Below are 24,684 nucleotides of genomic sequence, written 5' to 3'. Positions count from 1 at the left end.
TGCTAAGTGTTTTAAATTAATGATTCTAAACCTAGTGTGATTTTGTCCTCCAGGGACATTTACAAATGTTTGGAAATATTTATGACTGTCATAACTGAGAGAAGGGAGAGCTACTGACATCTAGGGGATGGGGGTGAGAAATGCTACTAAACATCCTACAGTGCCCAGGACAACTCCCCCACAACAAAGAATTATCCAGTCCAAAGCATCAGCAGTGCTGCGATTGAGAAATCTTGCTTTAAATGTATCATCTGTCCTCACAACAAATGAACCTCAGCAATTCCCACACCCTTAGGACTTCACTATCAACATTCCTCTCTGTTCTCCAATCACAGTGAGCAACTTTCTAGAGAAAAACATCTCCTTGTCACCAGAATTACTGAGGGGCCTTGATTTAGGGAAAAAGAATTCAAACAGAATCATTCCTACTTTATTTTCACGGAAGAATTACAGTGAAGTGGCAGAATTTATCAAATATTTAAAGAAAGAAATAGCTACATGTTATCTTTCTTATGACCCACTCTGCTGATTCCATTACAAAAAAAGCAATCTACAGATAGATAGAGAAAATAACTAAATTAATTCTTTTAATTTCCTGGCAGGTCAGTGACAGAAACAAAATTCAAAATATGAGATCCTATAACCTAAGGAATAACTATTCTTTTGTTCTCTCTTTAAGAACCTTTACTTCAATATAAACGAAGCCAAATAATATGGTAATACTGAATAACAGACTTAGTTATCCAATCTCAAAAACAATTTGTCTCATAGAATTTTGCACATTAGATTTAAACAGCACCCAGATGGCACTCTGATGGGTGCTCCACAAATCATTAAATAAACAAATAACAGATTGTTTCTAAATAACCAAACCTCCTGGGACAAGAGGAAATATTCAAAGAAAGATGTCAAATAAAATAATCATAGTTAACAAAGTAGTTATAAAGATTGCAAGACCTACTTTCAGTAGTACAGTGTTTTGAACAAAACGAGGCACTCAATACATTTTTGAGATGATTATTATACATAAGCACTAAAATCAAAAGTTAACAAACACCTAGTAAGACTTTCCTTTCAATAATTTCAAAGCAATGATAGTTCAACAGAGAGAGAAGGAAGGAAGGGCGGTAAAGCAGTTTTAGCCAATTCTGTGCCCATTAAAGTTCACAGGTTTTAATACTGCCCCATTAAAATGCAAATACAGTTGGCTCTCTATATCTGTGGATTATGCATCTGATGGATTCAACCAATTTGGATAGAAAATATTTATGAAAAACAATTAAAAAAAAAACTACAACAAAATTAAAAATATATAGTAAAATAACAATTTACATAGCATTTACATTGAATTACACATAATCTAGAGATGATTTAAAGTATATGAGACGATGTGCATAGTGACATGCAAATACCATGCCATTTTTTATCAAGGACTGGAGCATACTCAGATTTTGGTATCCATGAGAAGTCCTGTATACCAAGGGACGGCTGAAATTGGGGAATGGGGGAGGCATTCAGTTACTACGAAAGGAAGGGTCAGTGGCTGGGTTTTCTCTTTGTAAAACCAATAAATATATTTTTGAAAATCTTATTAGCCAAAAGTTGCCAAGCCCTTCTAACCTAATCCATACCCATCATTTGAGAGATGTAGTATTCCTTAACTTAAATATTCATATATAAGAATATCCCCTAAAAATGAGAAAACATAAGACACTAAAAATTTGTACCCATATTTCATAGTGAAATGTAAAAACATCTCTGGATTTGCTGCTTTACAGTAGTATTAAAATATCCTCACCACAGGCTATGATCAATTCAAGTTATTGTCTCAGACTTACCTCCTGCAATTTAGACTGTATCCACTGGCCCAAAAGTGCCAAACTATCTCGAGGACAAATGGCCCAAATCATTGTGAGGAAAATCATACCTAGGAAATCCAAAAAATGAACCATGCCAGCCTTTTCTGCCTGAGAATAATCAAAATAATAAAAATTACATTTCATACATCGAGACAGTATATGCTTACATTTTCTAGTTCATCAGGTGTTACAATTACCCGACCTTCTCCACCTAAGACTGAGAGTTCTCTTTTTCTTCTTTTGCTTTTTCTTTCCTGGTCTGCTTTTCCCTGCCTTTGTTTATCTACTTATATACCTATTCATTCGTTTAACTAGTATCTACTGAGCCACTTATTATTACAGGATATTAATCTACAGTTTCTTGCATTAACACGCATAATAATCTTGTGAAATAGGTACAATTATCCCTACATTTATAGATAATGAAACTGAGATAGAGGTTAAAAGAGTTGCCCAAATTTGCACAGCTATTACTAAAAGGACCAGAAATCAAACCCGGTCAGTTCTAGTTTTTTAATACAGTTGCATCATTTTAAAATATCAAATAAATGTTTCATTTTACTAATATTTTTGGATGAGGACTAAACACTAACATATGAAGCACTTAAAACAAGAAAAAACTCAGAAAAAGACTGGAAGTTTATTTTAAATAAATGTATTCTGGTCTTCAAGACCTAATATATGAAACATTACTCCTTTATACAAGTTTGTAAATTTGTAAGTCTAGTATTTATCATGAGAGAATCGGGTTCTATGAATTTTTGTATTTATTTATATCAGTTACCAAAAAAGATTTTTCATAAAATAGTTGTTTTGAGTAGTAATATCTAAATATAAGTTTAATGAACTAGATTGTTCATGGTTTGCCAGTAAAATTGATTAGTAAATGTTAATGTTGTAATGCTGAAACTGAAAAAATAGCAGTCATTACTTGAATGTATGAAAAATGACTGAAAACTAAAAACAATGACTTAGAATACTGTCCCTTAACAAATATTGTACCCTCACAAAACATACTTTACCTCCTTATATTTGCCTCATTACTTTGCCTCAAAACACAACTGTGTATTTTGAAAAACAATTACGGATTTTTTTTTTTTTTTTGAGACAGAGTCTTGCCCTGTTGCCCAAGCTGGAGTGCAGTGGTGAGTCTCAGCTCATTGCAACCTCCACCTCTGGGTTCAAATGATTCTCCTGCCTCAGTCTCCCGAGTAGCTGGGATTACAGGGGCCCACCACCACGCTCAGCTATTTTTTGTATTTTTAGTAGAGATGGAGTTTCACCATGTTGACCAGGCTGGTCTTGAACTCCTGACCTCGTGATCAGCCCACCTCGGCCTCCCAAAGTGCTGGGATTACAGGCATGAGCCACCACATCCAGCCCAATTATGGAATTATTTTAACATGAAAACATGAAACTCAAAATAAGGAAGTCGTTATAGAAGAGAAAGCCCTTGTTATCAAAGAATATAATTGCTATTACACAGTCTTAGAAAACTGGAAATACACACACAAATGCCTGTATTTGTAGAATAAAGAAAACATAAAAACCTAGATAAAATCAAAATTGAGACTCCCCAAAGAGAAAATATTGTGCTGACAATATTTAAGATATCTGCAAAAACATACTAATAACTATGCTCTATTTTTAAGGCTGCTGTTTGCTTTTTACATCTCACCTACTACTGTTCTTGCACTGATAGAGATGACAATACACTGAATATGAGGCACTGAACTAGATGCCTGAAAAACAAATGTACTGAATAGTAACACCTTTCAAATGCTAAAATGGCCAAAATTGATTTTATGATTTTATGATTTCAAGTTATGAAGCCATTACTTGAAAGATATTAGAGTGCATATAGTAACACTGCTTAGATGTACTCTTGTGTATATTTAAGAAAAAAAGATTTTTTCTTTGAGACAGTTTCTCACTCTGCCACCCACGCTGGAGTGCAGTAGTGCGATCATGACTCACTGTAGCCTTGATCTCCCAGGCTCAAGCAATCCTCCTGCCTCAGGCTCCAGAGCAGCTGGAACTACAGGTGTGAGCCACCATGCTCAGCTAATTTTTTAAATTTTTCTGTACAGACAGAGTCTATGTTGCCCAGGCCAGTCTCAAACTCGTGGGCTCAAGCAATCCTCCTGCCTCAGCCTCCCAAAGTGCTGGGATTACAGGTGTAAGCCACTGCACCCGTCAAGAAAAATGTTTTTAAAATCTTCCTGTAACTCAGAAGAAATCAAGGAGATAATTACTTTTGGTGCTTCAGAAAAACACTTTGGCCCATCTTATTTTATTAATACTCTAAGGAATAGGTAGAATTTGAGATGACTCTTAGAAGGATTAGAATCATTATCATTTCTATTTGAAGTTAATGTTATTTGTATTTCTGATTTAGCATTTCAGTCACTTCACTATGTACCTTTGTGTTTACAATTAAAAAAATACTTATCTCTAATGTAGACAAAAGAGCCATTCATATTTTTAAATGAATAACAATTTTTAAAAATCTGTGAAATAGATGTGTTATTTTCCTGGACTCATATCAAGATGAACAGACAGGTATTCACAGGAGCATACATCAACTTTAATTCTATGACCTATAAGAAAAGTGCTGCTAAAAACCAGGTAACTATGGTGAAAGGAAGAAACACTGGATTAACATACAGAAGACCCAGGTTAAAGTCCCAATTCGGTTACTTTGTCAGGTTAGTCATGTTACTGTTTTTCTAAACATTAGTTTTCTCTTATATAAAATAGTAATAATAAATACATACCTCATTTGGTATTAAAATTATGAATGAGAAGCTACATAAACTAAAAAGCTCAGTAAACTGTAAAATGGCAAGGTATCGTTATTACTCTGCATTAATTATACATGACACATCATTCTAGAAATTGTCAAAGATGCTCCAAGCTATCTTCTGAGAATGAATAAAAAAGAAAGATGATTTACCCACTTAAATAGTAATATCACTTTCCTACAATTAATTTTCTGACTAGATTACAAGTATATTAATAATTACAGAAAGTTTAAAATTTCATTTGAAATAATTAGGGGTTAAGAATAATTACTTTTTAGCAAAAGAGACAGGTGATAAAAATAGTATTTAAGCAAAATCTTATTCAGTATCAAATACTAAAGACCATAAAAATTCTCAAAATTAGCCAATCACATTTTTTCAGGTAGCAGATTAAGGCAATTACTCAAAACTAAAAGTCCATCATTTTAAAAAAAAAGCTAAAGAAAATCAGTTCTTTATAAGATTTAACTTGTTAACTTCAAAGCAGTTTTTCCAAACCTGAACATTCATTTTAGGTACTTACAGCATGTCCAAGTACTGCATGTGCTATTTCATGGCCCAGAAGGAAAGTAAGTTGATCAATATCGGTTACACTTTTTAACAATCCACTGAAAACAAACATTTGTCCATTCTGCACCACAAAGAAAATAATGTAAGCAATTAGAACATCATAAAAAACAAGGACAATAAATTTAACAACTATAATGCATTTGAGAACATTTACTTACTGGAAGCACAAAGGCATTATTAATTGGGGAATCAACCACATGAATAATCCAATTGATCTGAGAAATCCCTGGAATATCTTTATTGCATTCAATTAGATGACAAAGCACTTCTTTAACAGCCAGGTATCGGGCATCTTTCTCAGTTAGCATATCATTTTTAAATTCTTCCATGTGCTGAAAGATTAAAAATTACTTCTTATTTTAAAAGAGCACTACGAAATGCTTACTCTGCTTCATGGAAAGTTATATGACTATTTATTGTTGAACATTTTAACTATATAAAAATCTGCATATATTAAGCACTCAAATTTCTCAAATCTGAATTATTCATGCAAAGACAATGTGGTTTCTCGCAAAGGAATAAATTCTAATACTAAGATTTTTTTATAGATTGAATAGATTGACATCAAAATTTCACTCTTTTCGATTAAACTACAAACGAATACTTAAGTATTATTTCTACTTTCCTAAGCATTTTAGAAAACACTGCCTAGGCCAGGCAAGATGGCTCACACCTGTAATCCCAGAACTAGGGGAGGCCAAGGCAGTAGGATCACCTGAGCTCAGAAGTTCAAGACCAGCCTGGGCAACATGGTGAAGCCCCATCTCTACCAAAACACAAAAAATTAGCCAGGGGTGGTGGCATGCACCTGTGTTCCCAGCTACATGGGAGGCTGAAGTGGGAGGATCGCTTGAGCCTGGGAGGCGGATGTTGCAGTGAGCTGAGATCTCACCACTACACTCCAACTCCAACCTGAGTAAAAGAGTGAGACTCCATCTCAAAAAGAAAAGAAAGGAAAAGAAGGAAAGAAAGCCTAGAGAACTTAAGATTTCATCTAAGTAAAATACAAAAGAAAATTACATTCATAAAGCATTGAACAGAAAAACACCCTAAAGTTAAACTACCAAAATAGATATTTCATTAATTTTAAGGTGTTTTATTTACAGATTGAAAGGAAATTACTGAAATCTCAGAACCAATGAGCATATCACTGTCTCTATATGATGCTGATTAAGACTAGCCATCATAGAAGATACTTTTTCTGAAGTTATATTCATGAGAGCTCTTTCAAGTGTACTGAGAAAATTAAAAATGTTCTGAAATATTACTTTAACTTTCATAAAGTAGCTGGGTGTGGTGGCCCATGCCACCTCAGCACTTTGGGAGGCTGAGGTGGGCAGATCACAAGGTCAGGATATCGAGACCATCCTGGCCAACATGGTGAAACTCCATCTCTACTAAAAATACAAAAAATAGCCGGGCGTGGTGGCAGGCCCTGTAGTCCCAGCTATTCGGGAGGCTGAGGCAGGAGAATCACTTGAACCCGTGAGGTGGAGGCTGCAGTGAGCCGAGATAGCCCCACGTACTCCATGCACTCCAGCCTGGGTGACAGAGGCGAGACTCTCAAAACACCACCACCAAAAAAAGAATCAACAAGTTAGTAACTTTTCTCCTTGAGATGCATTAAAAAGACATTATTTTATAGAATATGAACTTACAAGTAGTTTTTATTTTAAATACTTCTAAAAAGCATAATTCACCAATGTGAACTGCCTAAAACAGACAAAACCCCCCAGGATTTATTAACTCTTCTGAAGTAGATAAAACAAGAATAAACGTAATTATAGCACTTTATAATATCCCTATAAGAACATGTGTTTAAATTTTCCTATCACACAGATATTACACCTGTAGCTAAAATAAGAAAAAAAGAAAAATGCATCTATGTCTATATGTATATACATGTACACAGATATACATAAATTTTAAACAATTTCTTAGCAATGTGAATGGTAAAACATGCACTAATACTAGGCCTGTCTCAATCTTTCCAGAACACTTTCCTTAAACCTGCCTCTGACTAAAGCCTAAGAAACACCTCAAATCTCTGTATACACTCTACTAAAAGAGACTGGTCTTGCCTGGACTAAGAAAAATTTTTATAACTAAGAAAACATTATTTCTTTTTTTCATAGTAACTTTCCATTGACAAACTCAGAAGTTCATTTGGAATAAAAAGATTTAACCATGCCAGGTACAGTGGCTCACACCTGTAAACTCAGCATTGTGGGAGGCCAAGACAGGTGGATCACCTGAGGTCAGGAGTTCGAGACCACCCTGGCCAACACAGTGAAACCCCGTCTCTACTAAAAATACAAAAAAATTAGCCAGGCATGGTGGTGCACGTCTATAGTCCCAGCTACTCCGGAGGTTGAGGCCGGAGAATAACTTGAACCTGGAAAGCGGAGGTTGCAGTGAGCCGAGATTGCACCACTGCAGTCCAATCGGGGCGACAGAGTGTCTCTGTCTCAAAAAAAAAAAAAAAAAAAAAGATTTAGCCATGCCAAAGCTGTCGAGTGAGGCCACTGGACATGAATTCAACAAATATTAATTGAGCCACAGGGCACATAACATGTATATGTGCTATGAACTGGAGAGAAAATGATGACCTCTGTCGCGAAGAAACTCACTAGGGTATAAAATGTTTAACTACCTAAGTTATTACACTTTCCAAAGAGGTAAGACTTCTAAATTACAACTTCAGTTTGGATTCAAAAAACATAGTAAATTGCTAAAACTGATGTTCGGAGAAAAATGATCTTATATTACTTGATTTTCAAAGTATAAAAATTCTGACAATAAATCTATTTATCCAATAGATATATACTAAGCACTACTCTTACACACTGTGTTAGTATTTAAAATAAAACCATAAACAAAAACAGGCAAGATCCCTGCCCCCATAAAGCTTAGTCTAACAAGGGACACGGACTATCGAATAAATAATTATGCAAATAATTATGTTACTCTCACGAGTGCTTTGAAGGAAAAGTACAGTATGCAGAGAAAAAAAGCCTAGGAGACCTAACCCCAGTAAAGCCAAGCAATGGGCACAACTACAAATGAGCTGGTTCATAATTCAGTTGGTATGAAGGATACCTCCTCGGGCCTCATCCAGTCACCCGCGTAACCCAGTCTGGTTATCATGGAAGGCTTTCCGGAGAAAAGTGGCATTTAAGGAGAAATGTGCTGAGCAGGAGTTGGCTGGGTGAACGCTAGGAAAAGCAATGTAGGCAGTAGGAATACTAAGTGTGAAAGGTCTGAGGCCTTCTGGAAAAAAAAAAATGCTAATTTCATATCAAAGACTAAAATTTAAAAACAATGTATCTTTCATATTTAAGATACTTTCCTACTTTGAGTGTTATACTAAGCAGTCTAATTAAAAACAATTCTTACTACTTACTGCTTCATATTCCAGTTCTGATAAAAGTCTGAACTGCTCTTTCCCCAATAATAGTAGCTTGCTCCTTCCTGTGACTGGACTTACTTCCAGGTGAGTAAAATAAAACACCACAAAGAGCAATCCAAAACTACTCAAACCAAGGAATAGCTTCCATTTATTCTTCCTTATACTTTGTTTAAATAGTTCCTTCTTGTTAGGAGGAAGTGCCTGCCACCATTTCCTTATGCCCCTAAAGCAAAAAGAAAAATTCAAAGTTCTGATCATCATTACAGCACATATCACTAAAGCTCAAATGCATACACTAGAATTTTATGTCCTCAAACACCTGAATTTATATATTTTGCTGAATACATCGCATTTCCAGTTAACAAAATTCTTAGCTAAATGATGAAGAAATCATCAACGATATAAAGTTACAGCTAAAAAATTCTAATGCTCATCGAAATTTTCTTCTTCAGCTATTTTAAGGATAAACACTAAATGAGATGCTAGTTTACTATAACTACCACTGGTTAACATTTATTACTATCTAGTATATGCAAAATTCTCTCTCTCTCTCTCTATATATATATATATATATATATGCCATCTCATTTAATCTTCATAATAATCCTGTCACAGAAGAGAAAATTGTTAGGTAACTTGTCCATGGCCACCCAGGTAATAAGAGTAAAACCAAGCAATGAAGTCAATGACATTCCAGAGTCTGACCACTTAGCCACTTAATAGGGATAACTGTCTAATTAATTATGTAAGAGGTTACAGTACAATAAATCTATACCTGGAACTACTATTCTTCCCACTGCTCCTCAGACCTCCAACACAATTTGCCAGTGATTCAACAAGGTACAAGGAAAACTGCCTCAGCATTCATTTTGGAAATAAATAGTGCTCAGTAGCAGAAACTCCACTATCCTCTTCAGAAAATGAAAAAGGAGAGGTAATAATATCATAGGTACTCATAAGAAAGTGGGAGATTTTGTAGATAACATCTGAGAAGGTCCAATTTCTACCAGGCAACAATACTGTCTGCTGCTTAGCAGTGTTCAGAAACTTTTCTGACAACAAGCAATATTTTCAATACTGGGACAAACATTTTTCTTGTGAGTTGATCTGTAAAACCACAACAAAAATTTACCATATATACATGATTCTCTTGACAAAAATTTAGTTTACAAAATAACTTCTTAAAGTTCTCTTTGTGAAGTGACACACCCCAATGCCTTTACACAAAGTCTCAATTTAAAGGGACATAAACCAAACTATGGAGTACACTTATTGCCTATTTAAAACTTTACATGACATTATCATTTATTTAAAATGTATGAAAGACATATTCTAAATGAAAAATTTTAGGTGATCAACAATAGTAACGAAAACAAGAAAGTTAAAAACAAACAATTTAAAAGGATGAGAACGCATCAGAAATCAGAAGGAGCATCCCAAGAACCTGGGATGAGCGTATTACTTCAACCAAGAGTCAGTACAGCTGTATCTCCTCTGGGTGCCAACACCAAATCATGAAGAACACAATAAATTACAAATGGAAGTTCTTGGTTTTTTATCAAAAGCAAACTGGTTTGGTTCATGTGGAAGTAAGAAGGCTAGAAGGGACTTCACAGTCATCAAACACAAGAAAGCTTTATGAAGAAACAGCGATTCGCTTTCTTCAATCTTCATAAAACAAATAAGAGAAAAAGGGTTAAAGTACTATCAAGCTGTGAAAGTTTATTATAAAGGATCTGGAAGGAAAAAAAACAAAGATCTGTTGGGAACAGAATAGAAAAAAAAGCAGCATTAATGATTTAAGAGTTAACTAGGAGTGGGCCCACCCTTATATAAGTAAAGTTCCTCAGTTTTATGATTTGCTGCCTTTAAATTCCACAAATTAAAAAGAAATGTTTGTAAGTACTCTTCTTATATGTGAGCGATAACCAACACTTCTGATCCACATATCCTAAGGTCTTGTAATCATAAATATAAGACTTTTTTAAAAATGCCTATACAATACGTAAGAATAACTTTTTAAAGAGACCATATTTCTATACCATAAATTAATACGCAGGAAATTGTTTCAGGATTATTAAATCATACATAACAAAACTGGGCAGGAGCTACTGTTTAGAAACTTCACCTTGAGCTAAATGAGGGGACACGGGATCTAACAAGGTTTCTTTAAAAGTACAGTTTTATAAATAAAAAAATTTAATTTCTAAAAGTTAACACAAAATACTAATGCAAAAAGTTAATACAAAAGTTTAGTTTTCTAAAAAAGCATTTTACCTGCCTAAAATGATTGCAAATAACTTCTGCACTGGTTTAAGAATCATCAACAAGAGAGGAACCGGAGCAGCTTGAAACCGTGGAGAAGTGTGGAAATTCCTAATAGCTCTTACAGGAGAAGGGCTTAGAGGATGCAATACTGACAGACTAGGAACTGCTGTAACTTCTTTTATTAGTAGCTGTCTTGAAAAAGAGTCATTCCATACAGTACGTTTGCTGGTAATCATCCAAATTTCCTTATTTTTGGTACTTGAGAGGCATCCTGTTCTTTTGTTGTTAAAAGTCCTATAAAAATGGAAGTTTCCAGGCAGAAAAGTCCACCTATCACACTGATTTACTCCCAGTCCCTGATACTTATTTACTATATGGTTAACTTGTACTTGATGACAGCCCTGTGAGGTTGATGCTAACGTGTTACATTTTCTCCAGTTAGACAGTGAATTAAATCGGAAGAAAACATGGTTTCTAGCAGCAGACTGCAATCCACAGATGAAGCTCATCTTTTTCACTTGATTACCTGAAACACAAAAAATAAACTATAAATATTTGTGGAAAATATTTACTTACCAAACTGGGAATATAACACTTATTAAATAGGTGTGTCAGCTGTTCTTCTAACACATCTCAGGCTAAATTACCTTGGGTTTCAACTCATCACCCCTACAGCAATGCCTTTCAGCAAGATAAACCAGAGTATACATAACATGACATTTACTATGCAATGTGTACTTTAGAAGCTTGCATTTTTTTCATTTCATTTTTAATTTGTAGTTAGGGGAGAGCCATTTTTATTTTAATGGCAAATTATTTGGGCAATAAAGTGGATTAGATAAAAACAATAGTAAAACTTTTATCAGTTTGCAATAACTGGAAGGAAGCATGTAATACGGAAGAGTAAAATCTAACTTATATAAAATGCACTGGACATTAGGCACTGAAGAACAGTGATCCCTGAGAAATGGGAAACAGAGCCCTGCAATTGTCCTAGCTTATTGCCTGGAGAGTGCTTCCAGGCCACAATGCAGACAGGGTAAACCTAGGTGGAGCCCAGTGATTCCCCTAAATCAAAGAGATAAGGCTGTGAGGTCAAGCAAACCAAGGTTGCTAGAGCTCACAGGACAGAGGACAAGAGAAGAAAAGAGCTGCACAGAGAACTCTAGAGTTCTGCAGAGAATCCCCCTCCCATATTCAGCTAAGTCCTGCCTGGGCATATGTGTAAGAAAATCCCCTGGAGCTGGGAAAGGACCACCTGAAAAGACTGGAGAGAAGAATATACACGGCTCACACATGGCATGGTATAGTGTCTGTCCCCTCCGCCAACCAAAGTGGAAAACCTTATCATTCATCAAGCACTCAGAAGGGTTTTGCCTCAACATTAGAGAAAGATTAGTCCTAGGCCAAAAGCTGCTGTGGCCCCATCTAACAAATATTAAAAGCAACACCCAAAAAGATTAAATGCTTCCAAGCAACAACTGCATCCCAGAAAAAACAAAAAACAAAACAAAACAAAAAATCTCAAGAACAGGTATTAGGACACAAAACTATTTGGCACTTAACAAGGTGCAATTTACAATTAAAAATCACCAAGCATGCAAGAAGCAAGATATGTGATCTGTAATTAGAAGAAATATCAATCAGTGGAAACTAACTCCTGAATAAACAAATAACAGCATTAGTAAACAAGGATATTAGTTATTGTAACTATAATGCACAAGTTTAAGAAGCTAAAGGAAAATATGAGCATGTTACATAGAGATATATAATATATTTCTTTAAAAGACTTACACTAAACTTTTAGACAGGAAAACTATAAGACATAAGATGAAAAACATACTAGATGAGACAATAGCAGATTAACATTATAGAAATAAAGATTTGTGACTTTGAAGATGTATCAACAGAAACCATCTAAAATGAAACGCAGAGAGAAAATACAATAATAAAAAAAGGCACAGGGCATCAATGAGGTATGTAATAACTTCAAGCGACCTAATATTCATCTAACTGAAGTCCCCAGAAAGTGGCGGGGGAGGTGCAGACAGAAAAAAGAATACTTGAAATAATGGCCAAAAGTTTTCCAAACTTGATGAAAACTATAAAACCACAAATTCAAAATGTTTAACAAACTCTACACAAAAGAAACACAAAGGAAAAAAACTGCAAGGCACATAACTTCCTAAAATCAATGAAAGATAAAATCTTAAACTGGACATCTTAGATGAACTGTATAAATTCATTAAAAAACACAAAAAAGGCTGGGCATGGTGGCTCACGACGTGTAATCCCGGCACTTAGGGAGGCCGAGGCAGGCGGATCACTTGAGGTCAGGAGTCCGAGACCTGCGTGGCCAACAATGTGAAACCCCTATCTAATAAAAATACAAAAATTAGCCAGGTGTGGTGGCACTTGCCTATAATCCCAGCTACTTGGGAGGCTGAAGCAGGAGAACTGCTTGAACCTGGGAGGTGGAGGTTGCAGAGAGCCGAGATGTCGCCACTGTACTCCAGCCTGGGCAACAGAGTGAGACTGTCAAAAAAGAAAAAAGAAAAAAGAAAAACACACAAAAAAGTATATACTCTGATTCCATCTCTATAACATAAACTGCAAAAAATGCAAACTAATCCATAGTGACAGAGAGATCAGTGACTGCTTGAGGAGTGGTAGGAAAAAGGGCCAGGGGAAGGGATTACAAAGAGTAGCGCTTGCCTATAAACCCAGCTATAATTGGGAGGCTGAGGAAGGAGAATCACTTGAAACTGGGAAGTGGAGACTGCAGTGAGCCAAAATTGTGCCACTACACTCCAGCCTGGGCAACAGAATGAGAACCTGTCTTTTAAAAAAAAAAAAAAAAAAAAAAAATCAACAACCAAAAACAAACAAAAAACCCAGATTGAGGGAATCTAAAAATGAACTGAATTTCAAGTTGTTTTAGGTAATTATTATTTTCTTAGGTGATAATATTGTGGTTATGTGACTATTTTATTCCTGGGATACTTGCTGAAGGATCTGTTCATGATAAATAAAACTCACTTTCAAATTGTACAGCAAATGTACACACACAAAGGACATAAAGTCAATAAATAAAATATCAGCAATCATTGTATCTCAGTGATAGTTACATACGTGTTCCTTAAATTTTTCCTCAATTTTTCTGCATGTTTCAACACCTTCATATAAAAGTTGGGGGGAAAAACATGTAAAACTCAACCTAAGCTAATACGATATTATCTAGAAAGACGCTTCAGGACTACCAGTTTTAATAAATAGTATTATCTATATATCAAACTATTTGAAAATTACTCAAATTTATTTTTTATGTAATTCATACACCCTGCCCTTGCACTGTTAATGTATAATGTTAATAAAGGGCATGCTAAGTAAAACATTAACTTTGAGTTAAGTTAACCCTTTTTGAAATACTACCAATTTTAAATTAGTAAAGTCTAGGCTGATATATAATAGTTTGACATTATTAACAAGATACTTTGTTTTTACTTTTTTGAACCAAGCTGAAAAGTGGTAAAAGAATTTAAGCCTAGAAATCATTTCAAAATTCATATTGGAGTAGCTAGTCAGGTTTTCAGTGGCTAGGGGGCATGTGAGTTATGCAGCACAGAATATAGTCCTGCTTTCATGGAGGTTATAATCTAGTTAAGGAGACAAAATTGAACCTAAGTAAGACTATTAGGGGATAATAAAATTCAGTTATTAAAAATACATACTGTATGCATTTTTAAAAAGACATCCATGAGTAGCTGAAGAGCTCAGGAAGGCAGCAATTATTTTTCATGCCATTTAGACAGATCAGAAAGAGAAAAAACAATGGAAAGAACTATTTTCAATGGGAAAGTGTATTAAGGTTTAAATGTGAAGTCTTCTAGAAGTCAAACTGCAAAAACAACACAAGCCCACTTTCTTTCCTTGACCTCAAATCTGATGATTTACTGTAGTAGATAAGCTTCAGACACTTGCCCAAGCACAACTTCTTTTCCAAATGTGCTTTTATGGCCTCAGTTTAGGGGATGAGCCTAGTTGGCCACATTCATCCCTAGCAACCCCTACCATTAGCTACAGAACTAGGAGTAGGCATTTGACACTAAAAAGATTTTACATAAAACAGTATCCCGCACAGGAATATAAGGGCATGTGTAAGTTGGGTCTACAGCAGGTGCTATGGCCAAACGAAGCAATACGTAAGCAAGAAGTACAAACAAAAAGCTTTTTAAAAAAAAAAAAAAAATGGATCCACAGAAGAGACAACGGAATACAAGTGCAGGCAGAAGATAAGTGAGAGACCACGAAGCCAGAGTGAACACGAGAGAAAAAGACCTCCCTGTTTCCCATGAAACCTTGTACTTCCTACACTTAATTGAGCTTCATGAGCTTTTACTTTATCCCCAAAATAATTCCCTTTCTTCAATGAGTTTCTGTATTCTACAAATAAATGATCTCTAAGACGTTTACATGGTATAAAACAGTTGCACATTTGTTTTTGTAAATCTACAGCATTTTAATATTATACATGTTGTTTACTGGAACTAGCTGAGGGTTCCTCCTACACTTTGCAAAGCCAAATTTACCAATTTTCAACATTTAATCAGTTCCAGAAATACTGGATTATCTCTACAGCAACTTTAGCATCCAAAATATCTCAGCCCACATTAAATCAGTCATGTCAATTCCACCTCCTTCTTATCTCATTCTAGCCTTTCCTGGGCTCTGTGGTCTTATGGTGTTGATCACTACACACCTAATCTCCCTGCCTGATTTCACCACCAACCCCTCCCACTCCAGTTTGACCCCAAAATGCAGCTAAAGCACTATTTCTAAAATGCAAACCCCAGCAACAGAATCCTACCCCCACAATTTACATACAGTCCTACCCTGGTAAATACCATGTAATCATTTAAAAGATAACATGGTGATCTGTAAATCTTCGTAAGATTTAAAAGATAGCAATCTCTGGCAAAGGGATACACAAGTTTAAAAATAATAATAAATGCTACCTAAAAACTTCTGTATAGCAGAGGTGGCAAACTCAAACGTCTAAAGAAGCACCATACAACAGACCTTTCTGCAATGATAAAAATGTTCATGTCTGCACTGTCCAATAAGGTAGCCCCTACAGGTGGCTACTGGGCATTTGAAATGTGACTGGTGCACCTGAGGAATGAAATTTTTAACTAAGTTAAATGGCCATATGTGGCTAGTGTCTACTGTATCGCACAGCACAAGTTTGTAGGGTAGAGGCAAGTGAATATCAGTAAAGCGATATTGATGTGAATGCAGATTCATGCCCATCTAAAGGAAGTGCAAACAGTATGATGGAATTTGAACTTGCTGTGGCCAAATGATTCAAAACTTTCAAGTAAAGCCAGAACTTCAGATTTTATGTGAAATTTATCAATTTTTAAATGTTGGCAATGAACTTAAAAAATTTTAATGACCTTAACCAAACATTCAGATTTTGTATTTTTGACCTCTGAACTGTATTACTATTCATTCTTTCTGAAAACGTTTAATGAGTGCCCACTAAGTGCTAGGCACCATTATGAATGCTAGAGATACTGCAGAGAACAAAATAGATTTAAAAATCCCTCCCTAGTTTGCAAAAATAGTAATGAGAATATATGCTAGTATATACAAAAATAAATCTGAAAAAAAGATACACCAAACTATTCACAATTATTTTGAATGGCAGGATGGTGGTTAAGAGGCATTATTAGTATTTTCACCTTATATATTTCTGTGCAGTTCAAATTTCTACAGAATGTATTATTACTTTTTTAAGGCTCCACTCAGGCAACTATTTCTGTAATTTCCATTGTTTTTCCTTTCTTTCCTTTTTGCGACAGGGTCTCACTTTGTCGTCGCCCAGGCTGGAGTGCAGTGGTGCCACCTTGGCTCACTGCAACCTCGCCTCTTGGGTTCAGGCAATTCTCGCGCCTCAGTCTCCTCAGGAGCTAGGATTACAAGCATGCGCCACCACACCTGGCTAATTTTTGTATTTTTAGTAGAGACGGGGTTTTGCCAAGTTCCCCAGGCTGGTCTGAAACTCCTGGACTCAAGTGATCTGCTCACCTCAGTCTCTCAAGGTGTTGGGATTATAGGCCTGAGCCACCGCACCCTGCCAACCCAGTTAATTTTCCAAATTTTTTCGGTAGACACGGTGTGTCACTATGTTGCCCAGGCTGATTTTTAACTCCTGGGCTCAACTGATCGTACTGCATTGCGAAGTGCTGGGATTACAGTCATGAGCCCCCAAGCCTGGACTTGCATTGGTTTTCCATGGCTTTTATAAACTCCTTCATATGGTGAACCAGGCCCTCCTACTACTTCTCCAGGCACCTTCCCCAACCCTCCTTCACCCATTCCTAAATTCCAACCTCCCTGATTTACTTACAGCCCCCAGAAAAGGAAAGCTCTCATCTCCATGTCTACGCACATCTACTCACACTGCTTAGCTCTGCTCATGACAAGCAAACTCCTTCTCATTTCTCATGACTTGTGTAAAAATTTTAAAAAAGAATCCTACTGACACAGAAGGTATAAGCAAAAGCCCCAACACTACATGTATATAATTAAAACCATTATCATTTCTATCACTGACAAGCAAGTGTCATTTTGAATAGAAACAGTGCCTGATATTTTGTAATCCGCGGGTTATCCTGAAGAAAGGGTAAAGAATGAGGGAAGAAATCTATTCATGCATTTTCAAAGAGCCAATCACTAGACTACGGAGCACATAAGAAAAAAAATCAGGGCTGACACATTCTCTTCAAAGAGCTGCGGCGGGTCAACAAACATAGCTGGCAGACTTCTAGGATTACAAAATTAATGATGTGAGAAAATTAAACAATTTGGATTGTTAGCCTCTAAGAACATTTCAGATCCTTAATTCTTTAAGTACCATCTCAGAATGAGCAAGTGCAGCACTCACTGGCACTCATTGCTGAAGCCTGGAAGACAGTTTTAACAACTCCTGCTGAAAATGACTATTTCTCCTCTAGTTTCTATGGAAACAGCTGTCAGATTGGCAAAAATAGGACACGTACTTTAAAATAATCATTCAAGCAAAGTACACACATGATGGAAGGCTTTAAAAAAGAATTGGACGGCAGCAGACTTGGTTCTTAAGCTTCCAAATGTCAGACTACACCCCTTCACCCCGACTGAGAATGACGGAGATGAACCTAAATCCTTTTAGCGAGGGTTGCATGGCCTTGATCAACGCCTGAATGCCAAATAAGGGATTTTCATCTCCCTGGACTACAATTTCTTGTTGATGATTGCACGACAATAAAACAACAAAACTGTTGCTCCACACACAGACGACATTTACACAGTATACAGTGAGTTCTGTAGAGGAGTTTACCAGGAAGTTGTTAAAACTCCCCGGAACTGCTTAGACGGGGAATGTGCTGGTTTGCCCTGCCGAGTTAGGCTGGAAAACGTGTTCAGTTTCTCCTGGAGAGTGAAGGGGTGAAAGAGACTGATGCCCGACGCGGCGGGAGGTGCCGGGTGAGGCGCCCGAGGCCACGCGGGTGAGAAACGCAGCTCTGAAAGCGGGGCCGCCAATGAGGGCAGGCTGAGGGGGAGGGCAGGCGGCCCCCGAAAGTACTGCCGCGGGGCAGACACACGCGGTCGCCGGCGTGCCCCGGGCCAGGCGAAGGGAAAACCAGGCTCTCCCAGGACAGATGCCCTCCGTCTCCCGCCCCCGCGCCCCGCGCCCCTCCCCTCCACGCAGCCTTGTCGCCCACCCACGCCTCCTCCTGTATCCCCTTCCCCACGGATCCCCACTCCTTGCCCTGGCGCCCCCGCAGGCGCTCTGCGCTCCGCCCCCTCCCCACTCCCGCATTCTGCCTCCTGCCCTGGGCACGAGCCTACTCGGAAAAGCTGGGGAAAGGCGTCACCGTGAGGACTGACTCAAGCAGAAGCGAAAGCTGTGACACCTCCGACCCGACCTATGCGCAGGCGCGCACCCGCACTTCCTGCCCGCCACACCAGCCTGGGCGCCCTTCGCTCCGCCCACACCGGGCAGTCAATACAGCCGCCCTGAGTCTTTCTCCCAGTGGCCCCGGGCCCCGCGCGGACTGCGGCGCTCTGGCGCCCCCGTGTGGCTTAAGGAGGGACATGGCTCTGGGCTGGGCTGCTTCCCTGGGGACAACTTTCTCCTGTCCTTGGTGAGTTGGGTCCTCTAAAGAATGATCCACCGAAGAATGTGTCCGTTGTAGTCTCTACGGCAGTACCGGCCAGAAGGGAAGAGACTCGAAGGCTGCCAAAAGACGAAGGCTTCCTGGTTCTGAAGCTGCATTCATAGAAATAGTCTTTGGAGTGTGGGAACAGTGCTTTCATATGATTTTTGGAGGGACGCATTTTAAGAATGATGAAATATAATCTTAAATGTCTGGAAGTTAAAGTAGCTGGCTCCAGAATTATGTGTATAGTATGTTTCATTCATTTCACCAAGACATATTTATTGAGCATCAACTACATTTTAAGTGCCAGGGATGTAGCAGTGAACACGACAGACCTGTTCTTCGTGAAGTTTATATCACAGTGAGGAAAGAGGCTATTTAAAAAAAAAAAGTGTACAAATAAACAAGCAAAATATTGGATTGTGATGGATGAGTAGTGAGATCCCATATTAGTTTATTATGTTTATACTCTGTGCACAATGAAAACATCTCAAAGGACATAAACACTATGAACAATTCTAGGTATCTCTTTTGGAAATTTTGTAAGTTACTGTTTCTTTTATCTTATGTGTACTTTATTATTTGCCTTTTACTTTGAAAAGGATATCCTGGAAAACCCCTGACCACTGGATCCCTAAAAACCGAAGTAGGAGGTTCTTCAGTCTTCGTACGGTTTATCTCCCAACCTCTGAAGTGCATGTGTCTTACCAAAGTTTCCAACGTGCTAGCCACCTCTTGCTCATCCTGCCTGATTAGCATAATGTCATTGGTGAAATAGATGGATGTGATGTGCTCTGGAATTTCCAGGTGATCCAGCTCGTTTTGGACTGTGCAGAGAGCCATTATGTCATTCTCCTGGATCCACCTGATTTCCAAAGGGGCCAGACTGGCAATTTAAATAGAGAGATGACAGGGATGACCAACCACCCTTGTATACTTCAGGTCTTTAATTATGGCATTAATCTCCACCATCATCTCACTATCCCCTCCGATGAAATATCGGTTTTGATTTGTTATCTTGACTTGGAAAGAAGGACAGCTTCAGAGGCTTCCCATTGGCTTTCCACACCATGATAACTCAAGACCAAGGACCTTGAACTTCTTATCAATGTGGAGATTGCTCCAGCTGCCTAATATGTACTCCCAATTATGCACTCAGGAACTAAGGAAATGACTGCTGGATGGGTCCATGTATTTCTGGACCCACTGTAAGCTGGACATTATCCAGGACTCTGCTTATTACCTGATCCCCATAAGCCCCCACACTTAGAGAGGAGCCATGTGTGTTACACACTTTGGGTGTCTGGGTAACACCTGTGAAATGTCTGGGTATTCCTCTTTCCTCAACATATATTCAGTCAAGAAAATGGCCACGGGACACAGACCAAAGAGTAATCATTAATTACAGTAAATATTTGTTTCAGTATTGCAGGATTCTTCTTTCTAGGGACCCAACAACCTCTTAAGTCAACAGATTCCGTGGTCTCAGTGTGAAGGTAGGCTCAAGTCTGAGACTTGAGCAATGAGCAGTGCTTTTTATTAAACAACTGCTCCCTGCGTAGGGTAAATAGCTTCTTGTCTTCCTCCAGTTGTAGATGTTAAGCAACACTATTGTTGGCTGCCCATCTATTTTTCCCCTAGGGAGACCTTATGCTATTAAAGCCCTCCACTACCTCCTGTGGATCAAGCCCTCTTGGTTGCGCCTCTGCCCTTGCCAGGTGTTGCAGTAATCTCATCCTCTGGGGTCCTCATGGTTAAAGCCACCACCTGGCTTCTACTACTTCAGGATCCTGTTATCCCAGTGGATATTATCAAGCCCAGCCTTGTGATCGCCTCTCCTACCGTCATCCCTTCCCTTCAGAGGAGAGCCTCTCTGAACTTCTTAGTGATTCTAGTGCCCCTCACGCCAGTGCATTCCCCATGGCCATAGTAGATGATGCGTCCTCTGGGCCTCCCATGAAGCATTCCCCTCTGTCTGCCTTTGGGCTCTACACAAAAAAATTCATTCAGGCAAGTCCACTTCCCTCAGCTCCTCTGTCCTTCCTCTACCATTTCCAAGGGCAATTCGGGCATTCCTGCTTTACTCTGCATGGACCATGGCTTTCTCTCAGCTTCTAATAGTCACCTAGCAGTGAGTTTACCCCATCTTCTACAGTCCCAAGTGCCGAGAAAGTGCCCCCAAGACAATTAATTTGTATTTAGCCAGGCTTGTTGTGAAACAGGAATTAAAAGAAATTAAAGAATGTGTAAGCAGAAACTCAGTTCTATGTAAGAAAACCCAGTTCACCCTGAGAAAGAGAAAGAGCTGGAGTCCTGTAAAAATTAACTGCCTGTTTTTCCGTGGCTAGTGAGCCTTATCTCTCCCTTTCCCAGGCATTGTGAAGACCCTGTTTCTCTAGCTGTGCAGCTGCAAGGTCACTAGACAGATAAACTCAAGCCATAAAACATGTTTTTACTTGAAAAGTTAGAAATGATGTAATGCATGTCTCAATTAATTAAATAACTGTCTTTGTTTCTCGCTTCTGTAACATGCTTCTCCCCACACAGATCTCCCCCAGCCCCATGAAATGTTTAAAAGGTAACTTGACTCTTTGTTCAGGGCTCAGTCCTTTGGATGTTAATCCAGCTGGGCCAGTGCACCTAAATAATAAATCCTCCTCAACCCCTCGGTCTCTCTGATTCCTTATCAATCCCACCACAGTTCCTGCCCACTTTGATCAAGCACCTTCAGAAATCCAATTCCAGGGGTCCTCTCCTGGCTCCTGCTGGTACATGCTAAGTAGTTCTTTTGGCTCCTACATTATGCGATCTTCCTCCTCCCGCCTTACCAGGCCCAACACATCCCCAGCTGGGTGATGCTGGAATTTAACCTGAGTTATCACCCTGGCAGATATCTAAGAGGAGATGGGGCAGCTCCTGAGTGGGCACCTGTTTATTCCTTGTGCTAGAGGCTTCAACACTGGCTTCCCACATGAGGGAAGTGTTAGCTTTGACTAGGGAAGGGTCAGCCACCTCTGCAAGCTGTCAGGGTCTGCAGAGTCAGTATCCTTAGGGATTCTATCAGGATGTCCCATTTTGTGCTTCAAGGTTCCAGATTTTCCCAACCAGGGCCCAGACCTGCCTTGGCTAAGCATTTAAACATCTCTGGGGCTCTGCAACTCTTATCATGAAAATCTCTTTTGTTTCTCTGCTGTCCACACTCCTCCACTGCAGGAGATAAGAGCCTGTTACCTACCAAGGAGACCTCTGACTCCCACTCAGCCTTAACTGTTTACTAATGACCCTCTCTTTCTCATTTTCTCATGCAGGCCATCAACACAACGTAGCAATAACAAGCTCACTGCACTGTTCTTTCAGACATTGCTCCCTCCATCTTTCAAGTGCCTTAACTATCCCACGTAAATGGCATTGCCCTCCACTGGGTCAGTTTCCCAAGTCACCATCACTGAAATCCACATGTGGGCCACTATCTTGTGCCAGACACTATCCACGACCCCACAGTCCACGCAAGATGGAGTTCTTGTAGCCAGTTGGGCAGTTAGTGAGCCACTCTCAAAGCCAATCTTACCATCTCAAATCACCCCACTTCCAGTCCACGTGTATCAACGGGCCCTCTAAAGCAGATGCCAAGGTGGAATCAGATGTGCAAGACTTATTTACTGGGTGGAAAATCCTGGGAAGGATAATGGAGCAGGAGCAGGAATAGACATGAAGGGCCCTCAGATCATGACACTGGTTAAAGGAGGAAGGGAAAGAAGAAAGATTGGATAAGAAGCACCTCAGGTTGTAGCACAGTTCCAAGAAGGTTTTGAAAATGAGGAGTCCTTGGGCCAAAATTGCCTGCTAGAGGAGTTCCATGTTTCACAGAGATGGGCATCCACTAGTGTTCACACCGTGCGTGATCATTGGCTAAGAGCAATATAGGGGGAGCTTGCGCTTGTTACAAATGGAGTTGGGGAGCCAGAAGGTCAGGGGCAGGGCCTGGCAGTCAACCATGCTCCCCAGAGCAGATCTGAGCAGCACATTTTCACAATCACAGCTGCTGGAGGATTTAGAGTTTGAATAAGTCTTCTGATCTGACTGTATGTCTTCTTTGTGCTGCCCTTTAAGCAATTTTTTAATCAACGTGCTACGGACTGAATGTTTGTATCCCTCTGAAATTCTTATGTTGACCTCTAAATTCCCAGTGTTACAGTATTTGGAAATGGGGGCCTTTAGGAGGTAATTAGGTCATGGGGGTGGAGCTCTCGTGAGTGAGATTAGAGTCTATAAGGAGATAAAGAGATCGGAGAGCTCCCTCTCTGCCACATGAGGATATAACAAGACAGCTGTCCGTACACCGGGAAGAGGGTCCTCACCAAATCCAACCACGCTGGCATCTTCATTTCAGACTTCCAGCCTCCCAAACTGTAAGAAAAAATAGTTTGTTGCTGAAGCCAGTCAGTCTATAGTACTTTGTTGTAGCAACCTGAACTGACTGTGACACATGATCAGATTCCATTCTCAGAACCAACCTTCCAACCAAGCAATATTGATTTGCTATGCTTTAAAGTTTTGCTTTTGTCAAATTTCCCAAGCTATTTATCCCATCTGAATTGAGATGAATAATTGAGATGGATAATTGACATGAATAATTTCCTTTGGATATGCCCTTGGGAAAAGGGCTTCATTTTAAGCACAGCTTAATGAGGTGTGAGAAGCTTTTGAAGGTGTTCTTTACTGAGCATTCATGGTAAGAGGGTTGCTTGAAGGGTTACACTGAAGACTGTGTCCTGTGACAGCATCACTGAAGTTCGACTTTGGATAGAACACTGAAAGCAGGTGCTGTGCTGCACCAGCAGATCGCCATTCACTGAGGTTCTCATTCTGGCAGCTGCCTGCCTCCCTAGAGATTTCCCTTGGCTGGAGACACCTGCTTCATCCAAGGATCGGCCCTCTGCCCAGCGACAGCACTTACCCCACAAACTGTGGGAGGACACAGTCCTGACTCCTATGCTTCGATTGAGGATAACACTGCAAGGCCATCCAAGCTGCAGAGACCTCCATGGGACTGGAAGCTCCACTTCTCCCTCTACCCAGTCCTCTTTCCCTTACTCCCTTTAAGTGTTGTTCATTGGCCGGGCACAGTGGCTCACACCTGTAATCCCAGCAACTTGGGACGCCGAGGCAGGCAGATCTCTTGAGGTCAGGAGTTCGAGATCAGCCTGGCCAACATGGTGAAGCCCCCTTCTCTACTAAAAATACACACACATACACACACACGCACACACACACACACACACGCACAATTAGATGGACATGGTGGCTCGTGCCTATAGTCCCAGCTACTCAGGAAGCTGAAGCAGAAGAATTGCTTGAAGCTGAGAGGCTAAGGTTGCAGTGAGCCGAGATCACACCACTGCACTCCAGCCGAGATCACACCACTGCACTCCAGCCTGGGTGACAGAGCAAGACTCTGTCTCTAAATAAATAAATAAGTATTGTTCCTGAGATCTCTCCCCTATAAGCCTGCACACAAAGATTTATCTCAGAATCTGTTTCCAGGGAACCCAGCCTAAAACAATTCA

The 24,684-nt window shown here is 39.2% G+C and overlaps 1 protein-coding gene across 6 annotated transcripts in view; it reads right to left on the bottom strand.

Moving 5' to 3' along the window:
- The window catches only part of LOC105495140 (OMA1 zinc metallopeptidase), a 161,941-nt gene extending 143,013 nt beyond the window's left edge, over positions 1–18,928 (bottom strand). For 2 of the 6 annotated variants that reach the window (XR_011620352.1, XM_071092426.1), the window contains exons 1-6: positions 18,807–18,923; positions 10,920–11,436; positions 8,637–8,865; positions 5,392–5,565; positions 5,187–5,294; positions 1,839–1,967 (exon numbers count right to left, since the gene is read on the bottom strand). Coding sequence is in view for 5 of the 6 variants with exons in the window: in XM_071092426.1 (XP_070948527.1) it covers positions 1,839–1,967; positions 5,187–5,294; positions 5,392–5,565; positions 8,637–8,865; positions 10,920–11,419 (1,140 nt within the window). In the remaining variant the exon portion in view is untranslated. Of the gene's footprint in view, positions 1–1,838; positions 1,968–5,186; positions 5,295–5,391; positions 5,566–8,636; positions 8,866–10,919; positions 11,437–18,294; positions 18,387–18,806 lie in introns of all 6 variants that reach the window. The other 4 variants (XM_011764389.2, XM_011764387.2, XM_011764386.3 and 1 more) reach the window with 4 other exon arrangements.
- Positions 18,929–24,684: the final 5,756 nt, after the last annotated feature.

This window comes from Macaca nemestrina, chromosome 1, assembly GCF_043159975.1.
Source record: "Macaca nemestrina isolate mMacNem1 chromosome 1, mMacNem.hap1, whole genome shotgun sequence".
In the NCBI taxonomy this organism is placed as follows: domain Eukaryota; kingdom Metazoa; phylum Chordata; class Mammalia; order Primates; family Cercopithecidae; genus Macaca; species Macaca nemestrina.
Note: the sequence above shows the minus strand (reverse complement) of the source record. Positions and strands in the feature narration are given on the sequence as shown.